The 20,547-nt window shown below is 35.5% G+C and overlaps 3 protein-coding genes across 3 annotated transcripts in view; 1 reads left to right on the top strand and 2 right to left on the bottom strand.

Moving 5' to 3' along the window:
- Positions 1-1,674, top strand: part of RpL11 (ribosomal protein L11) — a 32,179-nt gene extending 30,505 nt beyond the window's left edge. The window contains exon 6 of the mRNA XM_089089652.1: positions 1,586-1,674. Within this exon, the coding sequence (XP_088945778.1) occupies positions 1,586-1,618 (33 nt within the window). The 3' untranslated portion in view covers positions 1,619-1,674. The remainder of the gene's footprint in view (positions 1-1,585) is intronic.
- The window catches only part of Git (ARF GTPase-activating protein GIT1), a 497,129-nt gene that overhangs the window by 45,877 nt on the left and 430,705 nt on the right, over positions 1-20,547 (bottom strand). The window lies entirely within an intron of this gene.
- Positions 8,623-20,547, bottom strand: part of LOC148952196 (transcriptional regulator Simba1-like) — a 29,478-nt gene continuing 17,553 nt past the window's right edge. The window contains exons 2-3 of the mRNA XM_089088871.1: positions 20,001-20,179; positions 8,623-8,876 (exon numbers count right to left, since the gene is read on the bottom strand). Of these exons, the coding sequence (XP_088944997.1) occupies positions 8,781-8,876; positions 20,001-20,144 (240 nt within the window). The 5' untranslated portion in view covers positions 20,145-20,179 and the 3' untranslated portion in view covers positions 8,623-8,780. The remainder of the gene's footprint in view (positions 8,877-20,000; positions 20,180-20,547) is intronic.

Genomic DNA, 20,547 nt, shown 5'->3' with positions numbered 1-20,547 from the left:
CATGGGACCAGTTTCATAAGGTTTTGCTTTTGATCCTCAAAAAGTTCGAAAAAATGAAATAATTTGACAAACAAAAATTTTATTGCTGTCGAGCTCATCCGAATTAGATTTTACCAACTTTCTTGAGTTTTTTTTTTCACCTTTGTACTTGGTCTTTGCGTGACATCGTACATGACCGAATCTGATATGGGTTGAGGGCGATTCTCTACCTAGTGGTACAAAACTTCTGGACGATTTGTAACTGCTACAAACGGTTAAGGAAAATACTTAACAATGGTGCTAATGATGCTCGCAACCCATGTGTTTTCTCTCTCTTCCTGGTGCATTCTTATTTTTCAAGTAATTTTGAACTAATTGGTACCTAAACCTAACTCCTTTAAATTTAGCTATAAGGTACATTTTCTTTGGTTACATTTATATATGCGTGTATGTTTCTTTGAGTAATATTTTCTTTGAATAATGAGAAGTATTTTCATGTAAGAAAAAATATTTCAAAGGAAAGTTTTATGTTAAATTATTTTTATTCCTTAAGTGGATTCGATACCTTAAACATCATTTTGTGAGCTTCAACGTCGGCTGACGGTCTGAAAGGCAAAAGATCCATTAGCGAATTCTCCCAGGGGACTACTTCACTGAAACATATCGCGAATTTGTGATTTGACTTGGGAATTTAACTGAAAAGAAAAAGGAATTCTGTCGGCAAAATTTTCAGTCGAAGCGAGTTGCACCAGAGAAAATTCGAGGAGCTGTAATTGATCAAATGACATTACTTTTGAGGTGCATTTTCCTATCAGGTATACTAGAACGTTCTTAGGGACAACCCTTTCCTGAATTTTAAATGGAAAATTCTGCTCCATTTTATCGAAAAACAAAACTTCCAGTTTCTAATGATATAAGTTCATCTGAAACCAATCCATCTCCAGCACAAAACAACAGAAATTAAAAGGTTTTTCTAAGACTACGGAAAGTAGATATCGGCTTTTAGTTTTCTGCCGATTATTCGGATCGCTTATCCAATCTCTACAAGTTATGGCAAGACCGCCCGATTAATTCTAAATAGTTTGGCCACACAAACTAAAAAAGTTTATAACGGACGAGATAGGCTGATTCTTTATGGTATCGAACCACCTTAATAAAACAAATTCAGGAAATTGTTTTTATTCCAAAAATTTGAGTAGGCAGTCGAAATATTTAATATCATATGCGCATAGCGGTATATTTTTTTCTTTTGCGTTTAAGCCTTAAGTCTGTCTGATTCTATTTTATATCTGACTTCGTATGTGAACATCAGGGACGCGTCTTGAGTAGGTTCGAGGGAAAGCGAAAATATTTATGTCATTTGCTTCTGCCCTACTTAGGCTGTATATATCATTACTTCATATAAAATATTTATTTATCATGTTGGATAAGAATGCAAAGACTTGTCTGAATTGTAAGATGCTGCGGATTAACAGATGTCTAACAATTCCACTTTATGGTTTTATGCTGTGAATGCATAAATTGTTGTTTTGAGGTCATTTTTAAAGAATTGTTATGGACTATATTCCTTATATTTCATTTAACCATTTCATTTATTCTCTTTCAGTATGACGGCATCATTCTTCCTGGCAAGAAGTAAATCACCGTGTTTTTCTTTTTGTAAGAGAAAGCCGCGAATATAAAAAAAACCTTTCATTTGCTGTGTTCTTTTTATGTTTACAGGAAGGCACTATGAAACAAAAATATCAAATTGTTAGTATTGCGCCTGAAAATTCGAAAGGTTGACCATTAAATTTGACATTAGTTCCCGAATTTTCAAAAATTTAATTCTTGGCTAAATTTTAGAGTTGTGTGAGCCCTATGGCCAATTGTCCCATCACTTCCCAGTGAAAAATAGTCGGTAATCTTCCAGTAGAAGCAGATAAACCAATGATTGATTCCCTGTTGCTATGCAAGGAAAGTAGATATTGCTGAGCACTACTAACTTCCACGATACGTCACATGATTTAATTGATACGTTGTTCCGATTTCATATTGTCATATCATAATTGCATTTGGAAAACTACACACACAGGTCTATAGGTAAACTTGACAATATGTCTCATTTGTGTTGAAAATGCCAAATATTTAGATAACAAAGCAATGGACGCAAAATTAGTTTTATGATTGTTCTGAAAACCTTACCTTGGGGGAAGTTTAACGCTATTAGCTCTTTCTCAGAGCACTGGCGCCCTCTTCACGGGGGTGATTAAATAATCTTAATTTTTTAAATAATGATCCCTTTCATTTTTTTGCATTCGGATTAAAAATAAAACAGATGGTGTCCAAAGTGTTTTTTTTAAATAACGACCCCTTTAATTGTTTCTAAATTCCGATTAAAAATAAAACAGATGCTGTCCGAAGTGGGTTTTTTTTCGAATGCACCCTAGTCAAAATTCAGAAACACTTGAAAGGCAGAAGAAATAAGAAAAGTTCTGGTTTAAATGGCACCCAAAACAAGCTTTGTACAGTTATATTCTATACGAAACATGGAGCTTACTCCGTATTTTAAATCATTCCCGAAAGTGTTCTAATGAAAACTAACAGGCAATTGAATTCTGCAAGTTGGTTTAACGGGTCAAAACCAACCACTAAAACAACTTGATTTTCTTGAATCTCCCACTTTTTACTTAAGTATTAAAAAAACTATGTGGATGAATTATTCATTTTTGTCCTAGAAATAAAACAGCCAGTGCATCCCTCCAATTGCTATGATTAGAAGCTCCAGTTTTCGTCCCCGTAAGGACCTTGATTTTGCTAGGATGTTTCTTTTTTTATAAGAGGCATGGATGGTGGATGTATAAAACTATTTTTTCGAGTCTGTGGGTAACAATTTATTAAAGTTTCAATCGACTTTTCAATTTATTGAGCCACTTTCCTTTGGTTTCAAAATGTTTTAACAGTGTCTGCTATGGTGATCATATAACTAACCACTGTATGAACTTCGATGGCATCCTTATCAAACTCCGTGCACATTATCCAGACGTTAAAAAAATGGGAAAAAGTTGTCTTTTTTAGTTCGTCCTTAAGGCTAAATTATGAAGAAGCCTCGTGCCATGAAAGGAAGAACCATATTCGTTTAAGATGTAGTTTTGCTCTAGATAAGATTTCTAAACGCGAATCTTTTTGTTTTCAATTTTATAATCCACGCAAAAAATTCTAGTGTTTGATAATTTTGTCTTGTTTTGAGTACACATGGCAGTGAAGAGTATGCGGTAGGTGAAACGAACTTGTCTCAATTTTTATCCCTGGAAATGTCGATAAACAGGGTCAAAGAAGCTCAATGTCTGTCCAAACCTAAAATTTCACCTTGCTATTTTCTTTGAGGCATACTAGAACGTTAGATAAGATTTATTCGTAATTAATCTAGTATACAATAATAAATATACCCATTTTTGGTTTAATATAGTCCTTTACTTTTCTATGAAGAACTTATTTTGTGGAAAAAGTTTTTCAAATTAATTCACAGTAACGCCAACCTAAGGAGGGTATGAACTAACACAGGAAAGACAAGGCTCAAGTAGAAATTTTTGTTAACGCCTTTGAAAACGAGATATGACAGATCATTAATTTATCGAAATTATCAAGTAAGATTTTTATTGTTATTATTGACTTTGAGAATGAAATCCCGCACACCTACTTGCCGTGGCAGGCAAATACATGTTGCAGAAGTGTTTAGAATTTAGTAGTGGATACCGTAGAAACGGTACCAGTAAAAAGACTATCAAACAGTTCGCGATAGCGAACCGCAAGTAAGGAGCGATACGGTTCAATAGTAACCGAAACTCGAAAAACCTCCTAAAAGTCAAGTGTGATTTCATCAAATTCAGCGTATCAGAAAACCCTACTTTAGAGGTTTCAAGCTCCTATCTGAAAAAATTTGGATTTTTTTTGGTCAGAAGAATGATTACTAAAGCGTGTTAATTTGTTGTTTTTTTTCCCAGGGTTGATCGTATAGAACCAACGTTCCTAGAACATCGGGAGAGGACTCATTTGAACGGAAATTACGAGTTCTAGCGACCGATAAGATTGGAGGGAAACTAGCACACCCCCCTCATGCCCCCTTTTCCCCCAAAACCTTCAGATCAAAATTTTGAGCAACCTGTTTGGTTCAGCATAGTTGAAAAGTTCAAAACTATGCCTTTGGAGATAGATAACATGACCCCCCTAGCTCTTGGGAATAGGTCTTTAAATTATGAAATTTGCCTGTTGTTTACGTATAGTATTTTATGCTTGGAGTGGGTTTCCATGGGGATAATTTTCCGTGTGGAGGAAAATTTCAGGGGTGAACTCTCCAGAGGAAACTTCACACTGGGGGGGGGGGGGATTTTGACTGAATTCCTGTACGAAATTCTTTTATATTTGTCTTAATTTTTCTTTGCGTACTCAATTTTGTATATAGAAATTTTCCGGGTGTTTGGTTTTCCGGGAAATAATTTCCACGGAAAGGGAGTTCCGGAGTGATTGGAAAAACGATTAGATCTTTGTCTTTTCAAATGAAGGTATGCTAAGCAGAATTTTTCAGGCTGAATCTTCCACAAGGAATTGTACGGAGGGGGGGGGGATTTTCAGCGAGGATAGAACTGTCCGGAAGGAATTTTATGGTACGAGGGGATTTTACGTGGGAGGAGGAACTTTCTACGGAGGAGTTTCCCGTGAGTGGAGGATATTTTCCATGGAGGGTGAGCCAGATTTAGCGGCATTATTTGAAAAACGATCAGAAATTAAATAATAAAAAAACTATTTTTACAACTGAAAAGGAGTAACATAAAACTTAAAAAGGAATGGAAGTTTTCCCGTCTATAAAGGGTTTGCCCCTCCTCAATACCTTGCTCCTTACGCTAAAGTTTGACTGTTTGTCCAAGTTCTTTAAGAACGACTCCTGAAAACTCAAGGGCCGTTTAATTGGAAGTTCTTTTTTTAAAAGTGGAAAAAACTAGCGCGTGTAAGTGTAAGGTATTGAGGAGGGACGCGACTCTTTCATGTAAGGGAATAATTTGAATTCGTTTTGAGTCTTAATGTTGCCCCTTACTTTCAGTTGGAAGAGCTTTTTTTTCTTTTTTTAATCCCTATGAAAGAAACCACAGGTATTTAGGATGAAAAACGAAAATTTTTTCGTCCGGAAAATTGCGTCAACATTAAAGTTTTAAATTAAACCTTCTATAACTAAGTTGAAAATAAAAGGCTGCGAAGTGTGGCAGGCAGTGAAAAGAAAGAAAAGTAAAGAAAACTTGACTGACCCATTGGCAACTAGCCTCCTTTTCAATCAAACAAAACAGTGATGTGTGAAAAACAAATATCCCTAAAAAGTTCACTGCTACATTTGAATAATAATGGCTTAATTTTAAACTCGATTAATTAGTTCAGCACGGGGAATCAAAATCCAATTTTAGAAGTCTCAAACATATACTGAAATTTATGGTACTATTTGTGAAGCCATCAAATGTATCTTCTTAGTGTAGTTTACGAGTGACAAGGGTCAGGTGTAATTTGCCTCCTTTTTTAAGGATAGGCAATAGTAAAAACTGTGACATGATAAAAACCCTATTAGAAATATTTACAATTAAATTTTTGTTAACATTTTCGTTGATTAAAATAAGCATAACTCCCCCCTTAAATTAAAAATACGCCCCCCCCCCCTTTATCCCTCAATTAAACTCTAATCGTCTTGCATTTGAACAAAGCGTGAATAAGGGTGACATGGGGTGAAAGCTCCCTTCTTGTTGCAGAACAAAGTTTTTGTTTTGTAAAATCCTATATTTCCTTCATATTCCAGCACAAGAGGTGGAGGGGAATGAACAATTTATGATAAAAGTCATGAAATATACTAGGAGGGAGAGGCAGATGACATTAAGAACTTCGTTTTTTTTATCGACATTTAAATGGGAAAGTCAGGTTTTGTGTTTTTATATTACACACTTGGTGGTACGAATTGTAGGTAAAGAAGGACTCGGAATAATAATAACCAAAACGCTAAAGTTTTGATAAGAATATACAATCTTAAAAGAATTTTATTTTTATGATGATTCTGAATGTATAAAACTCTTGAAGTTTTGAGTCACATTTCAAATGTCACGAACCTAATTTTCGAAAAAGAGGGAAAGCAATTCGAAAAGGGTGAGGGATTTGATGAAATTTACGCCATCAAAATCAGCACAGAGATTTGAAATGTATATTTATATTTCAACAAATACAAATATGTATTTGTTGAAGTAACTATCACTCACCCTAAGAATAGAACTCCCCCTTATGCTTTTATGAATTGACCCTCCCTGGGAAAAGACAAAGATAATAAAGCATAGGTCGAAGGAACTTTTCTTTACATATTCTTCTACACGTACCTTTTTTAAAAAAGTTTACATCCGTATACAGATACAAATTCAACTTTTTCTGGTAACATAAAGCTTCGAAATAAAATTTTCCATTTTGGCGTGTTACACTTACTTTGAACCTGCTGACTAGCGGCTATATCACTTACCCATAGCCAACTAGAAAACTTCTAGCATTTGTTTATGGTTCATGATATACTATAATGTGACGCCTATTCGGCTCTTTGTTGGTTGTTTTTCCATTTGGCCAGCAAGTATGTGAAGTACTCTAACTGACTTTGTTCTTTAAGCACATTTTAGAAAAAAAGGAAAAATCCGAACGTTCTGTAGAACATGTTCCGCTCCATTTTTTTCCATACGATATACAAGAATAACGAATGCAGCAGTTTTGAGAGCAAACATGAGATTTTGTTTAGAGTTTATCTCAAGTTTCCCAACAAAATATTCGTTTCTTTCTCTTTTAAAAACAAACGCCAAGACCAAAAAAAAAATCGCTAAAGTACTTATCAAAGCGGAGTAAAAAATTCTTGTCCTGGGAGAGATAGGAAGTTAGTTACGACAGCCGTGTCCCCTTAAGACCAATAAAGAAGCATCAAATTGAAAAGATTTCAAAAATAAACACCACTGAATATTTAAAGGCGCCAATTGGGGGAGGAGCACTTCTAGATTTTGAAGATAATCTATTTTGGTATTTTCATTGAAAGAAATACAAAAAAAAACTCCCTCCCCAGATTTTGAATAAACTCTTTTTTGTGGGAGCCCTCCCTCTATATTTTTGTGACTTGGCACCCTGGATTCAGTTTCTAATCGGTTCAAAATGTACAAGATTTACGTTTGACCAATTTTATTTCAACCTTGTAAACTTGGCACTGATGGTTTGGTAAGCGAAAGCGGATCTTTAAAAAGCCTTTTGACAATGTTTTTTCCATACCCATTATTCGGTTTTTACCATTGACCATAACTACAGCTTACAATATCTAGCTCAGTGTATTGATGTAGCTTAACGGAGATCCATAAAAAGGAATGAAGAAATAGAACTATGGGAGGGGGGCTATAAAGTTTCCCATAAGTTTGTCCTGCACAAACAAGCATTTTAAATCTACAGCATTTTTTTTTTTACAAACCTTGAAGTTTTTAAAGTAACTTAGATGACTTTCCCGGGGAAATTAATTCTGATTCCATAGTTTCGGAAAACCTGTACAAAATGCATAAAGTCATATGAGCAAAATGTTTATCAGCTTTGTGGACAATTTTATTGACGCCGTATATATTGACGCATAAGAAAGTAAATATGACCTCATGAAATAACCATTTTTTGGCTTGCCACGCTTCAAGGCACTACAACAGAATAACTGAACCTTAACTGGCTTATTTCGACACATCCTTGACGTTACAACAAAAGATACTGCCCTTTCGGTTGATTTAGCGCAATTTTTCTGCTTTTCGATATACAAAAAAGAAAGAAAAGAAACGATTGATAAGAAAAGGCAGCTACAGTTCGCTTACTTCAAAATTTAGAAGGCACGTTCAATCAAGTTTTAATGAAAAGAAAACTAGACAAAAAAGAAGAAGAAAAGGATGATGTTTAATATTTGAATCAGGTATTTAAATTTTGGACACCAAAAATAGTTTCACAATCTACCCCTATATTGGCTATTGCCAATGATGACTGTTAGAAACTAATACGAATCCAGTTTCTTAGAAGCTCTGAAGGTAAAAACAAGGGAACATAAAAAAAATACTATTTTTTTTCGCCTACGTATATATATATTATACTTTATATATATATATATATATATATATATAGTTTGAAGTAAACATAATTACGTATAGATTGAAGTAAACATAGTACACAGGAAACACCTCACCCCTGAGACCTGGATTTGAGCCCCTACTTCCTGATATGTAAAAAACAGAAATGCGTACTTTTTTGTTATGAAATAGTTTTAAAAAATCTTCACCCTCCGGTCTTTGCCAACCTTCACCTTTCAAACTCCTCTCAAAGTTCAGTCCTTGCTGCAGCGGTAAGACTAAATGTCTTGTCTTCAAACATATGCAACATGTCAGCCTTCCATGGCTAAACGTAAAGCACATGAAAAAGTAGAAGGAAAACATCCAATCATTTGGATTAAATTTTATATTATAATATAGATTGATAAATACAGATTAATAATACGAATAACTTAATGATATAGATTAAGAAAGCTACATTGGTTTAACACTATTCTAAAAACTAACCTTCTAACCACAAAATTTAAAAAATAGAATAACAAAATGCATCAGCCTTGTGTAATAGAAAAAAACTGTACAAAACGTATATATGTGACTCTACTTCCAAAAAGATAGACAAGGGAGTCCCAAGTAGACAATCTCACAATAGAGGAACACATTAATAAAATCTGACACTGAAATACTTAAACACTTTGTTTTATTCTATCCTTGGACTTCCTTCAGGTCTCCTGGTAACTCATTTTTAGGATGCTTGTTTTCAAAATGTTGTTTATATGTCTTGGGATCGGGCATCTGAGCCTAGAAAAGAAGATACTACGGTTACAATCGCGCATGCTTGCACTATGTATGTGTATCAGGCTATACACCAGCCAACCAAAATCCAAACCAATGTCCTAAATTTCTGGGTCACTTCTGAGCAATTGCAGTCTAAACTTACTACATTGCATGGAAACTATGACAACTTTGTAGCTGAGCTGTGATAAATAAATGAAAACACATATAACAACTTCACGGATGTCAACTACCAATACAGAAGAGCTAACTCATAACCTGTTTTTTTTTTTTTTTTTTATTCAAGAGTTTATCTTGGATGGCTGATACGACAGCATAGACAGAGTCCTCTAAAAAGTGCCTGAGCCCCCCCCCCTTCTGTGTATTTTTCGCACATGCGTCAAAAGATACAAAATCCCACACTTTCAGCAAGTCTAAGATGTGAGCAAGCTACAAGATGGAACAATTTTTCTTTCCCTAGCTGTTCCCTAGTAAAATTCGGAAATTTGGCAATAAGAATACACATTTTCTAGTGCCCGACACCCAGACTTAGACCCGTGTGAAAGTATGAGATTTGGATCCAAATATATAAAATGCAGAACTCAAAATATCTATCGTCCTCCTGGGATATTTTGACCAATGTTTTTTTTTTCAATTCAGGATATCAAATGCACGCAAGTTTCTAGGCGATTTCGACTTTCCATGAAGTTAAAGTCGAATAAAGCAAACCAGAAAAATCACATTTTCCAAACTTGGCCAAATCTCTATTAAATACCAAAATACAACATAAACAGGTATCACTCATTGAAAATGTGTTAACATTTTAATTTTGAGCAGTTATTGCCATAAGACGCTGGAACGATGATTGTACAACAGCTGTCGACGAAAAATGCAAACTTAGAAACAGGTTTAAGAAATTTCCTAGCACTAAAAACAAATCTTGTAGAGCAGAAGCTAAAGTGAAAAAGGTAGTCCTAAATGCAAAGAGATCAACATGGAATAATTTCTCAAATAAACTAGACAAGACACTGTCAAATGTCCACAGCTTCATCAATTAAATGACAGAAAAAAAAATCTAAAGGATAGTATCACACTAACATTGCAGCATAATAACATTCTCCTTACCAGTAACCAACAAAAAGCAGAGGTCTTTTCCAAATTTTTTCGAACAACCAGCCCCCAGTACATTTTCTCATCCCACCCTGTATGTTTGCAAACTTCACAACAAAACAAAGGCTATGGAGGAACTTATAGGACTATTTACAGAACGAGAGCTTCTCGAAGCTCTGGAAAAAGTGAATGCGGACTCAGCATCTGGAGAGGATGAAATAAATTAATTGACACTGATTAATTCAGATCTGATATTTAGAAGAGCCCTAATTGATGTATACAACGAAGCCTGGAAGCAAATTACTTTTTCCAAAATTTGGAAGCAGTCAATAATTACTCCAGTGAATAAACCGAGTAAACCACCAGAAAGACTGTTTTCTTACAGGCCTATATTGGTAGTATTATTAGTAAAGATGGTGGGAGCAGTGAAGATGTTAAAAATAGAATAGCCAAGGCTCAGGGTGTTTTTTCACAGTTAAAAAAAGTCTGGAAGAATAGGAAGATAAGTCTGCAAACCAAGATTAGAATCTTAGAAGCTACAGTGATGACAGTGGTCAAATATGGCTCCTATGAAGCATGGACGCTCCGAAAAGCGGATGAAGATTTGCTAGATGTTTTCCAGAGAAATTGCTTAAGGATTGTTCTGGGTACCCGGCTGACTGACCGTATTTCAAACAATAGGCTATACGAAAAATGTGGTTCAATACCGCTTTCTAGGTCTATAATGAAAGAAAGGTTGAGGTGGTTAGGGCATGTTGTGCGGATGAAGGATGACAGATTGACGAAGATTGTTCTTTTCGGCCAACCATCTAGGGCTAAACTGAGAGCAGGTCGTCCCCGTCTGGGGTGGGAGAACGTCATAAAGAAAGATTTAAAGGAAAAGGGAACTTCGTGGGCGGGGGTAAAAAGGGAGGCTTTGAATAGATTGGTGTGGAGGAGGAGCGTGGGTAGCTGTGTTGGCCTCAGGTGGCTCGGTGCTGCGATGAGTTGTTAGTAGTAGTAGTAGTATCAGCCCATTAAACAAAAGCGATGATGTTGTATTACAAAAACATTTCCAATCTAATGGCTCAAATAAGTATTGGAGTAGAGACTTGATCTAGTCAAAGAATGCAGATTACTGGGATTAACAATCGACCATCAATGAATTTGGAATAAACAAGCAGATGCGACGAAAGAGGTCTGCCTGAAAAGGATTGCAATTCTAAACAGTCTTGCTTCTACAAATTGGGACATTCACACTATATTGAAATTTTTTTTACAAACAATATATAAGGCTAAAATGCAGTGTGGGGTAGTTGCTTATGGCCATAACAAAAAAAAAAAAAAAAAAAAAAAAAACTTGTCCAAATTGGAAACAATCCAGAACATGGCAATCCAAATAGCTCTTGACTTATACACATTTCTAGCAGTCGTACCAGGAAATTAGCAGCAGTTGTGCCTATAAGTGAGGGAACAGCCAAAGCCACTGTCAAATATTATACTAGGATTCAAAAAAATATAAATGTATGTACTTTTATAACTAATAAATAAAATAATATTAACATTTTGATTACTAAATATCAGTATATGTATATTAAACTGACAATGCACATTCATTTGTATTTTTTTCAGTAAACTGCAAATTATGTTCAGGACTTGGAAAGGCATAGGGGTTTTAAGCCCAACTCATGTTAATTTCTGCTCCTTTTGAGCTTGGCTCCAGGGTTGCCAGAAAGTCAAACAAAAAACAAGTCCGAGCCTTTGAAAAACAAGCCAAAATACGCCTGAGCCTTTGAAAACCAAGACTGCCATCATGGTCAGTTCATAAAGTTCTAAAATTGCTCAAATTTGTGTGTTTCACAACAATTTTCGGTGCTTAAGTCAAAAAAAGTTTTCCGCGCGTCGCGGCTTGCGCCGCGACACGCGCATGGCCCGATAAGTGTAGTTGAATTAGTTCTAGATCAGTTTTTTTTCCGGTTATTTCAAACTTAGTACCAATCGAAACAAACACGGCAAAAAGGTGGTCCCGATTAAATAAAACTTCGCAAAAATATCTAAAAACAAATACGGAAAAATACAGGCTAAACTTTTTGTTAACTCTCTCAGCTTTTTAAAGATCTTCACAGTTTCATCCGTGACAAAATAAAAAATTGTTTTATATAAGTGCTGTAAAATAAAGCACACCCTACAGTACTGCTAATGATGAAAGAGTGCTAAAATATTTCTTTTGTGCTAAAATCAAGTTTTGCCCCTAATCTAATTCTACTTTTACCTTGCTTGCTTACCCTTTGTTCATCCTGCTCCACTTTCACGGAAGAACAACGATTTATGTGATCCACCAAAATTCATCTGTTTTTAGCTGCAGTTTTATGCGTCATAATGGTTAAGCAGCTTGGCACTCTTTTTATTAACTTTTAGAATTTAATATGACTTATTCCAATGAATACGCTAGTAACAACCACAAGCCGAAGACATACAATATCTTTGGTTTATTATCGCATAAAAATTTTTGGTACACGTTATTTGGTACAGTTGCAACACAATATTTAAAGATAACTTTATGATTAAAGTCAGGCCTAAAAAAAAACAAAATGAGAACAGGGTTAATACAAAAGCCTTCGTAATCCCAAGATGAAATAATACGTACAGATAAAAAACAAAAACAAAAAAGAAAGGCACTTAGATCCATAAGGCACTAAGAGATTTAAGACTCAAATGAGGCTATCTAGATCGACTAGATCGGTAATTCGGTTAAGGCTTATTGTGTTCAGCCCATTTATAATCTAACTCCTGACAAGACTTAAAATAACTAATTATTTTATAAATGTAGAACAGAAATTAGTGATGGGAAGGAATGAGGCAATATGGAAGACATTCAAGAGCCCAAATTGATCATCATTAATTGTGAGACCAGCATAGAATGCAACCACTACCTGGCAACCAACAGAAGTCTGAGATGAACTCTTTGTACTCGGAAATACCACTGAAAAAAATTAAATTGCACGCCTGGTAAACACATGTATGATTTTACATTAGAACAAGGGACAAGAAGAACACATATAATTACCTCTTATTCTTTCTAATTGAACCCTTCAACTCTCATAGTCCCATATATAGGCCTAGGACATATGTTTATACAGGACAACAAAAACACTCAAACCACATAATTATTTCTTTACAACATACAACATGTTTTTATTAATCATATTATCAAGTTCATTTTCATTGTTATCTATATTCATAAATCTGTTTAAATAATGTTTGATATGCACTATATCTAAAAGTCTTCTCTAATGTGTAAATTTATTGCCAAAATTGTGTATTTTTCATCTGTTTTTCTGTTATTTGACTTCATCAATATTTATTTAATTTAAAGGAAACAATGGTTTAAACAAGAGTAATGTATAGCAAAATGCATGGAAAATATTAGAGTAGGGCTATTTATTTGCAGATAAGTGGAAGGGGTAAATTATGCTGGAAGTGTCTTCAAAATAGCTTAACTACAAGTTTTCTCCATACTTTTAAGTGAGAATTGTTCTCTTTATATGTTTCTTATTCAGTAGCTCTGATTTAAGACTAATAGACCTTGATTTCTGTTTCGGTAAATTTCTAGTTTAGTGGCTTTTTGGTGTCTTGGAAAATATTTTGAAATATTTACCTCCGCCTCCTTCTCCCCTTAGAAGGCACTGATACTTGATGACCTTAAACAATCCTTGTGAAACCTTGTAAATTAAATAATTATAGATAACACATTTTGAGTGTAATTCAACTTCACTCCCTCCCCCACCCCCAATGTGCAAAAATATAGGCTAGCCTAACCCAAATTCTGTATTTCCAATATATTTTCTGTTTCTTGATTTTGTCATTATTGATTCAATTTTTGGGCAGATTGTTAAGACAAGAGTGAGTGTAAAAATGAGCAGGAAATATGTAGGGTAAAATCCTAGACAAGCTACTTTTTGATATCTTGGAAGAGTTAGGTTAGGAAAACAAAACTTTCAGTGATGTATCCAGGACCAGAAACATGCTATGGGAAGGTATTGCCATTCTACTATTTTAAACCTCTTCTGATTTTTAAGTCTTGGGATTTTGACAAAACAATATTATATCTTAATTTTGATTTTCTTTCTCTATGGTTTTAGTTTGAAAATGCAATTCCTGTTATTAGAGTAGAATTTTATGCCATATCAAGGGTTTTTTTTTTCCTAAATTTAGGAAATGTATTTCCAGATCTTCGAAACTTCCCAAATTTGGATTTAGCAAAGTTGTAAAGCTGAAAACATTTTTTTTTTTCAGCAGAAGATCTATTCTGCATGGTTTCGCTTTTATAAAACAAAGGTTTTTAAAGGTCATCAAAGGTCAGTGCCCTCTATTGGGGAAAGGAGTAGAGATGGGTTGGCTACTTCAAAATATCTTTCAAGGACATACTTTAGTCTGTAAACCCATCCCAGAAAGCTTCATTTTTGTAACCTAACCTCTTCCCAAGATAGCAAAAAATAGCTTGTCTAGAATTTTACCATATATAATTCAGACTATATATTTGCATGGGCGCCCATAAGGGGGAACAAGGGGGGGCACCTTCGCCTTAGTACTCTTAGCATCATTAGTTACAGTAACTGTAGTTGTTGTACTAAAAGTATACACATAGTGCCTTCTGGCTAGTTCAAAATCCCCCACAATGTACTCTTAAAGATTTAACTTATTAACATAAGTTGTTCTTGAGATATTGCTTTGTCACCTTTTTGAAAGTCCACATGCTCATAGTTTGTTTTGATTTAGTTCAATGTCTCCCTAAATATTTCTTGTATTTGATTACTGAGGATGTTGTTATATTCTCTTTGGACTATTGCTCTGAGGGTTGTGGGGGGGAAGAGGGCATTCTCAAAGTCATAATTTATGGACCGTTAAATTATGCTGAACAAAATGGGTATTTCAAAATTTTGCTTGGATGTGTTTGGGGAAGTGATTGACGTAGGGGAGGGGGAAATGGTTGCCCTCCATGAGCTCTTTTTGAAGTTCCTATGACATTTCTTTCAATAAGAAGTACCCTGGTTTAAAAAACAAAACAATATATTGTGCCCACATTGCTCTTTAAATAGGCAGCACTATTGTGCTGCCTATGACATTTTGTCTTGAGATTTTAATTATACAGCACTGGAAGTTCCAATTAGACCAGGTAAGCCCCCCCCCCCTATAATTTAGTCTTTGGGCGCCCATGTGTATATGCACATTAGGGGGGGGGGTAAAGTAGTAGAACCTTGAGTTAAAAAAGTTTTACTTGCAAATGCCTACAGAGAGGCCTATAGAGAAGGATACTTGTTATGAAAAAAATTAATAAGACGCAGAAAAACCACAGATAACAAATATTGTATCTATCTCAGCTATAATATATCCCTAACTCATTCCCCTAATGTGCAAATATATAACCCAAATTAGATATTTCTAATGCATTCTTTCTCCCATTAGTAACTTGTTTTTCTGGTTTTGTTTTGTCATAGTCGATTAAATTTGCTGGTACAATGGATGAATTTCAGCCATGTATTTGCAAATTAAGGGGGATGGCCTGGGGGTAATGTATAGCAGGGCTACAAGCAAGACATTAGCAACAATAATTTCTGTATATTAATTATAAAGTATGAATTTTTTTCTTAACCTGTTTCCTTCTCAAGGTGCATACCATTACAAGTAGGAAAACGTGCACATTACAAAGTATAATGTTTTCTAGACATGATTGTTTAGCAACAGCCCCAATTCTAGCCCAAGCCAAGGCCACAACAAGATTGGGCCAGATCTGTCAAATATATAAAAAAAGGGATAGATCTGCATAAAATTCAAGTCTTGCCTCAATCTGAGCAGCAATAAAATTCCTTGTAACTTGTAGGACTCCTAACGCAGAGCCATCTCAGCCATGCAGAAATAAATTCCTAATGGAGAAGCGTTTCAGAATAGAAAGCGTTCTAAGCGCTAAAGAAGGGCTTTTGTCTTTTTGGTGCATAACCACGGCTGAGCCACCGTGATTTTGGAATCACGTCTGGTTCCAAACTTTCAGTCAAAATAAGCCTATTTTTGTACGAAAAAAGCCCACTTTCCCGCCCCACGGCCCCCACGCCCATTCCAAAATTCAGCCCACCCCTGACGGCTAAAACAAGCCCACAGGGAGGAAAACAAAGCCATCTGGCAACACAGCTTGGCTCGGTTATTTATTGTAATTTCTGTTCGTTTTGTTTCATTAATTTATCGATGCTGATTTGTGGTAGTTTCACGCATGGTAGATTAACTGATTTTATTTTTGCTCATTTTTTGCTTAATGGAATTCTTTACTTTTCTTTGAAAAGCTTATTTTGTGGGTTTTTTTTTTTAATAATTTCTGTTCGTTTTATATTGACGTATTCTTTTCAGGGAAAAAGCAAATAATACTTTAAATCTTTTCGTTTTTTAAAGACTTTATTGTTTGGTCTGCCATTTGTATGCTGGAGAAAAACTTTCAGCAATTTTTACAAAATACACCCTTTTAAATCTGGACACAAATAGCAGTGTTTAATCTAATTTCATACCTCCTCTAGTTCACCTGAAATGGAAAACTTGATACCATTCGCAAAAAAAAATCTGTTTGCTTTCTTTGATAGCTTGGATACACTTACGCTATTTTGATTTGGTTAAATTTTAAGAGCAGAAGTAGCCCCGAAAGTTTGAACATAATTAGCATTAACACAGTGCATTTTGATTTAATCTTAAGGCAAGTGCCCTGACGGCACTAGGCCTTTCGATTTCCAATCGAATGAGCCCTTTTCAAAACGACAACGCTTTCTATTAACACCTTGTATGCCCCAAGGGCATAAATTACAACCCTTACCCTAAGAGCAGTTAGGGTGGTTGTCATCCTCAAAGACCTAATTTCCAGAACTTTCAACTATGTTAAACAAATCGTCTATCCCAAAATTTTGATTGGGTGTCTTTGGGGTAATGGTGGGCGTGAGAGGGGCGTTAGTCGCTTTCCAATCACTTTCACCTGTTAAAAAAGGCACTAGCCCTTTCAATTTCCAATCGAATGAGCCCTTTTGAAGTTTCTATGACAACACTTTCAATGAAAACCTTATATGCCCGCAGGGCATAACTTACAACCCTTGTCCTGAAGGTTGCGGGGGGGGGGGGGGAAGGCTGTCATTATCAAAAACCTAATTTCCAGAACTTTCTACTACGTTGAACAAATGGCTATCTATAAACTTTTATTGAATTTTTTGGGGAAATGGTGGGCGCGAGAGGAGGGTTAATTACTCTCCACTCACTTTCGACTATTAAAAAGGACAATTTCAATTTCAAATCAAATGAGCCCTTTTTGGAATTTCTACAACAACTTTCTATATAAACCTTATATGCCCCCAGAGCATAACTTACAACCCTTGAACTGAGGGCTCTGAGGGGGTTGTCATCCTTAAAGACCTAATTTCCAAAACTTTCATCTACGTTGAACAAAATGGCTATCTACAAATTTTGATTGGATGTGTTTGGGGAAAAGGTGGGCAGGAAGGAGGGGTTAGTTTTAGTTACTCTCAAATCACTTTCGACTATTAAAAAGGGCACTAGCCCTTTGAATTTCCAATCGAATGAGCCCTTTTTCAAGTGTCTACGACAAAGATTTTAATAAAAACCTTATATGCCCACAGGGTATAACTTATAGCCCTTGCCCTGAAGACTGTGGGGGGAGTGTCCTGCTCAAAGGTATAATTTCCTGAACTTCGAACTGCGCAGAGCAAAATGGCTGTCTAAAAATTTTGATTGGATGTGTTTGGGGAAATGGTGAGCGTGAAAGGAGGGTTAGTTGCCCTCCAATCACTTTCGACTATTAAAAAGGGCACTAGCCCTTTGAATTTCCAATCGAATGAGCCTTTTTTGAAGTTTCTACGACAAAGATTTTAATAAAAACCTTATATGCCCACAAGGGTATAACTTATAACCCTTGCCCTGAAGACTGTGGGGGGAGTGTCCTGCTCAAAGGTATAATTTCCTGAACTTCGAACTGCGCAGAGCAAAATGGCTGTCTCAAAATTTTGATTGGATATGTTTTGGGAAATGGTGAGCGTGAGAGGTGAGTAGTTGCCCTCCAATCACTTTTGACTATTAAAAAGGGCACTAGCCCTTTAAATTTCCAATCGAATGAGACTTTTTTGAAGTTTCTACGAAAACACTTTCTATAAAAACCTGATATGCCCCCAGGGTATAACTTACAACCCTTGCCCTGAGGGTTGTGGGGGAGTGACCTCCTAAAAAACATATTTTCTATCTGGAAAATGGCTATCTCAAAATTTTGATTGGATGTGTTTCGGGAAATGGTGGGCATGGAAGGGATGTTAGTTGCCTTCCAACCACTTTCGAATATTAAAAAGGGCACAAGCCACTCCAATTTCCAATTGAATGAGCCCTTTTCGAAGTTTCTACGACAACTTCTTCGATACGAAGTGCCCTGGTCTAAAGAAAAAAAAAAATAATAAATAATGAATTGTGCCAACATCGTTCTTATATGCTCCCAGGGCATAACTTAAAACCCTTCCCCTGAGGGTTGTGGGGGAGTGACCTCCTCAAAAACATATTTTCTATCTGGAAATCAACTACACTGAACAAAATGGCTATCTCAAAATTTTTATTGGACGTGTTTGGGGGAATGATGGGCGTGGGGGAGGGCTAGTTGCCCTCCAATCACTTTCAACTATTAAAAAGGGCACTAGCCACTCCAATTTCCACTCCAATGAGCCCTTTTCGAAGTTTCTACGACAACTCCTTTGATACAAAGTGCCCTGGTATGGTTACGCTGCCTATGATTGACATAGCAGTGGTTTTCCAGCATATTCCTAGCCCTGCAAGGAGACCTTATACCCAAAAAGTGGACAGCCTGTCTCTCTGCAGGGACAGCAAAGTCTACCAACCCAAAACTTTCTTGAAAGTATTCAATCGCATTTACAGATGCAATCAGAAACTGCCATCCTTATAGAAAACCTCCTCCTGGTTTGGTTCCAATTTTCAAAGAGCCTGCAATAAATTGGGCCTGCCTAAAAAAAAGAAGCTTTGCAGTAATACTGAGACAAGAAGAATACAGATGGAAGTAACATAGTGACACAAATTGTAGGCTCTGCAACTGGACTGAAGAAACATTGCAACACCTTCTCTTCAAATGCACAGCAAGAACCCCTAGAATTTATATACTGCATACCCTATCTCAAAAATTTCAACTTCCACCATATATTAACCTGATTGTGGATAGTCCTTTACCAGCTTCCATTGAAAAAGTGTTTTACAGAGAGGCAATTGATGCGTTAAAAAATTTAGATGTGATTTGTATATATATATATATATATATATATATATATATATATATATATATATATATATATATATATATATATATATATGTATATATTATTATGCCTATTGTAAACTTGTGCAAAAGAGAGCTTGAGCAAACAGGAAGAGCCATATTAGTACCAGCTGGCATGTAGGGCTTAAACTGCAGGGAACATGGAGCTCAAGTACTTGCACTTTCCAAATGTCAATCAAATCCTTTAATATGCACTAACATGTATTGTATTGAATGTTGTATTATGTATATATTTTTATTTGTATTACGATAGCTAAAATGTGCAATTAGAAGCCAAAAGGTTTAGGATTCCAGGTGCTTTTTTGAGACAAAGAAAATCAGGTATACAAGTACAGCTTAGTCTGAAACAGAAGAAGAAGATAATCTTGTGGATTGAGCTAATGGTTAGAAAAAATAATCAAGAAACCACAGATGAAATACATCAAGTACAAAAAAAAAAAAAAAAAAAAAAAAAAAAAACAAAAAAGACACAAATATCAAGACAAGCAGAAGTAAAACATTAAAGAAGGAAATAAGGGTAGAAAAAGGTGAAAATGAATAAAAAAGACATTTTTGTGTGTCTTCATTAAAAAAATTATTTTCATGAGTGGGTGGCCCTGGGGAAGGGAAGCTGTCAGGGGAAGAAAAATTTTATAGAATACTCAGGCAAAGACTATTTTTTCTTCTTGGACCAACTAAACCATTTAAAATACCTTGCAGACACTGCAAATATGGACTAGGGCCTTGGCAGCAGCTTTTTTTTGCTCACTTAGATTATGTCCGGCTTGCTTTTTGGCTTGATCTGCCCTTTGTTGAGCTTTTTGTTGAGACTGAATCTTCTGTTGACCACGAGCCATTTTTGACAAGGGTACACAAGGCTTGGCTTTTACACCTTAAAACAAAGAGAAAAAGCATGATTATACTTGTTCAATTTTATAAATTCTGACTATTTATCAATGTTTTAAGATACATGGGTATTTAAAGCCCAAATATTCCCAGAGGGGGAGAGACCTGGCAGCTAAATGGCATTCTAGACAAAAATAGGAAATCTTTGTGGATTTTACACTTCTGTTTTGTTCTAGTGAAAGTTCTTGAATAATTCATAGTTTGAATTTCTCAAATCAACAGGCAGTATCAACAGAAAGTAGAACCAGACTTCTAATTAAGCTTAGGGAGCTTTAAAGTTATTCATACACAGGGTGACTCAGGAATTGGACCCAAAATTTTGATGTGCAAAATGTTCATTGTGTTTATCAAATC

The sequence above is a fragment of the Artemia sp. Qi Xiang Cuo genome, chromosome 5 (assembly GCF_049724085.1).
Source record: "Artemia sp. Qi Xiang Cuo chromosome 5, ASM4972408v1, whole genome shotgun sequence".
Classification (NCBI taxonomy): Eukaryota; Metazoa; Arthropoda; class Branchiopoda; order Anostraca; family Artemiidae; genus Artemia; species Artemia sp. Qi Xiang Cuo.
The sequence above is the reverse complement of the archived record's forward strand: the minus strand, read 5'-3'. Positions and strand labels throughout refer to the sequence as shown.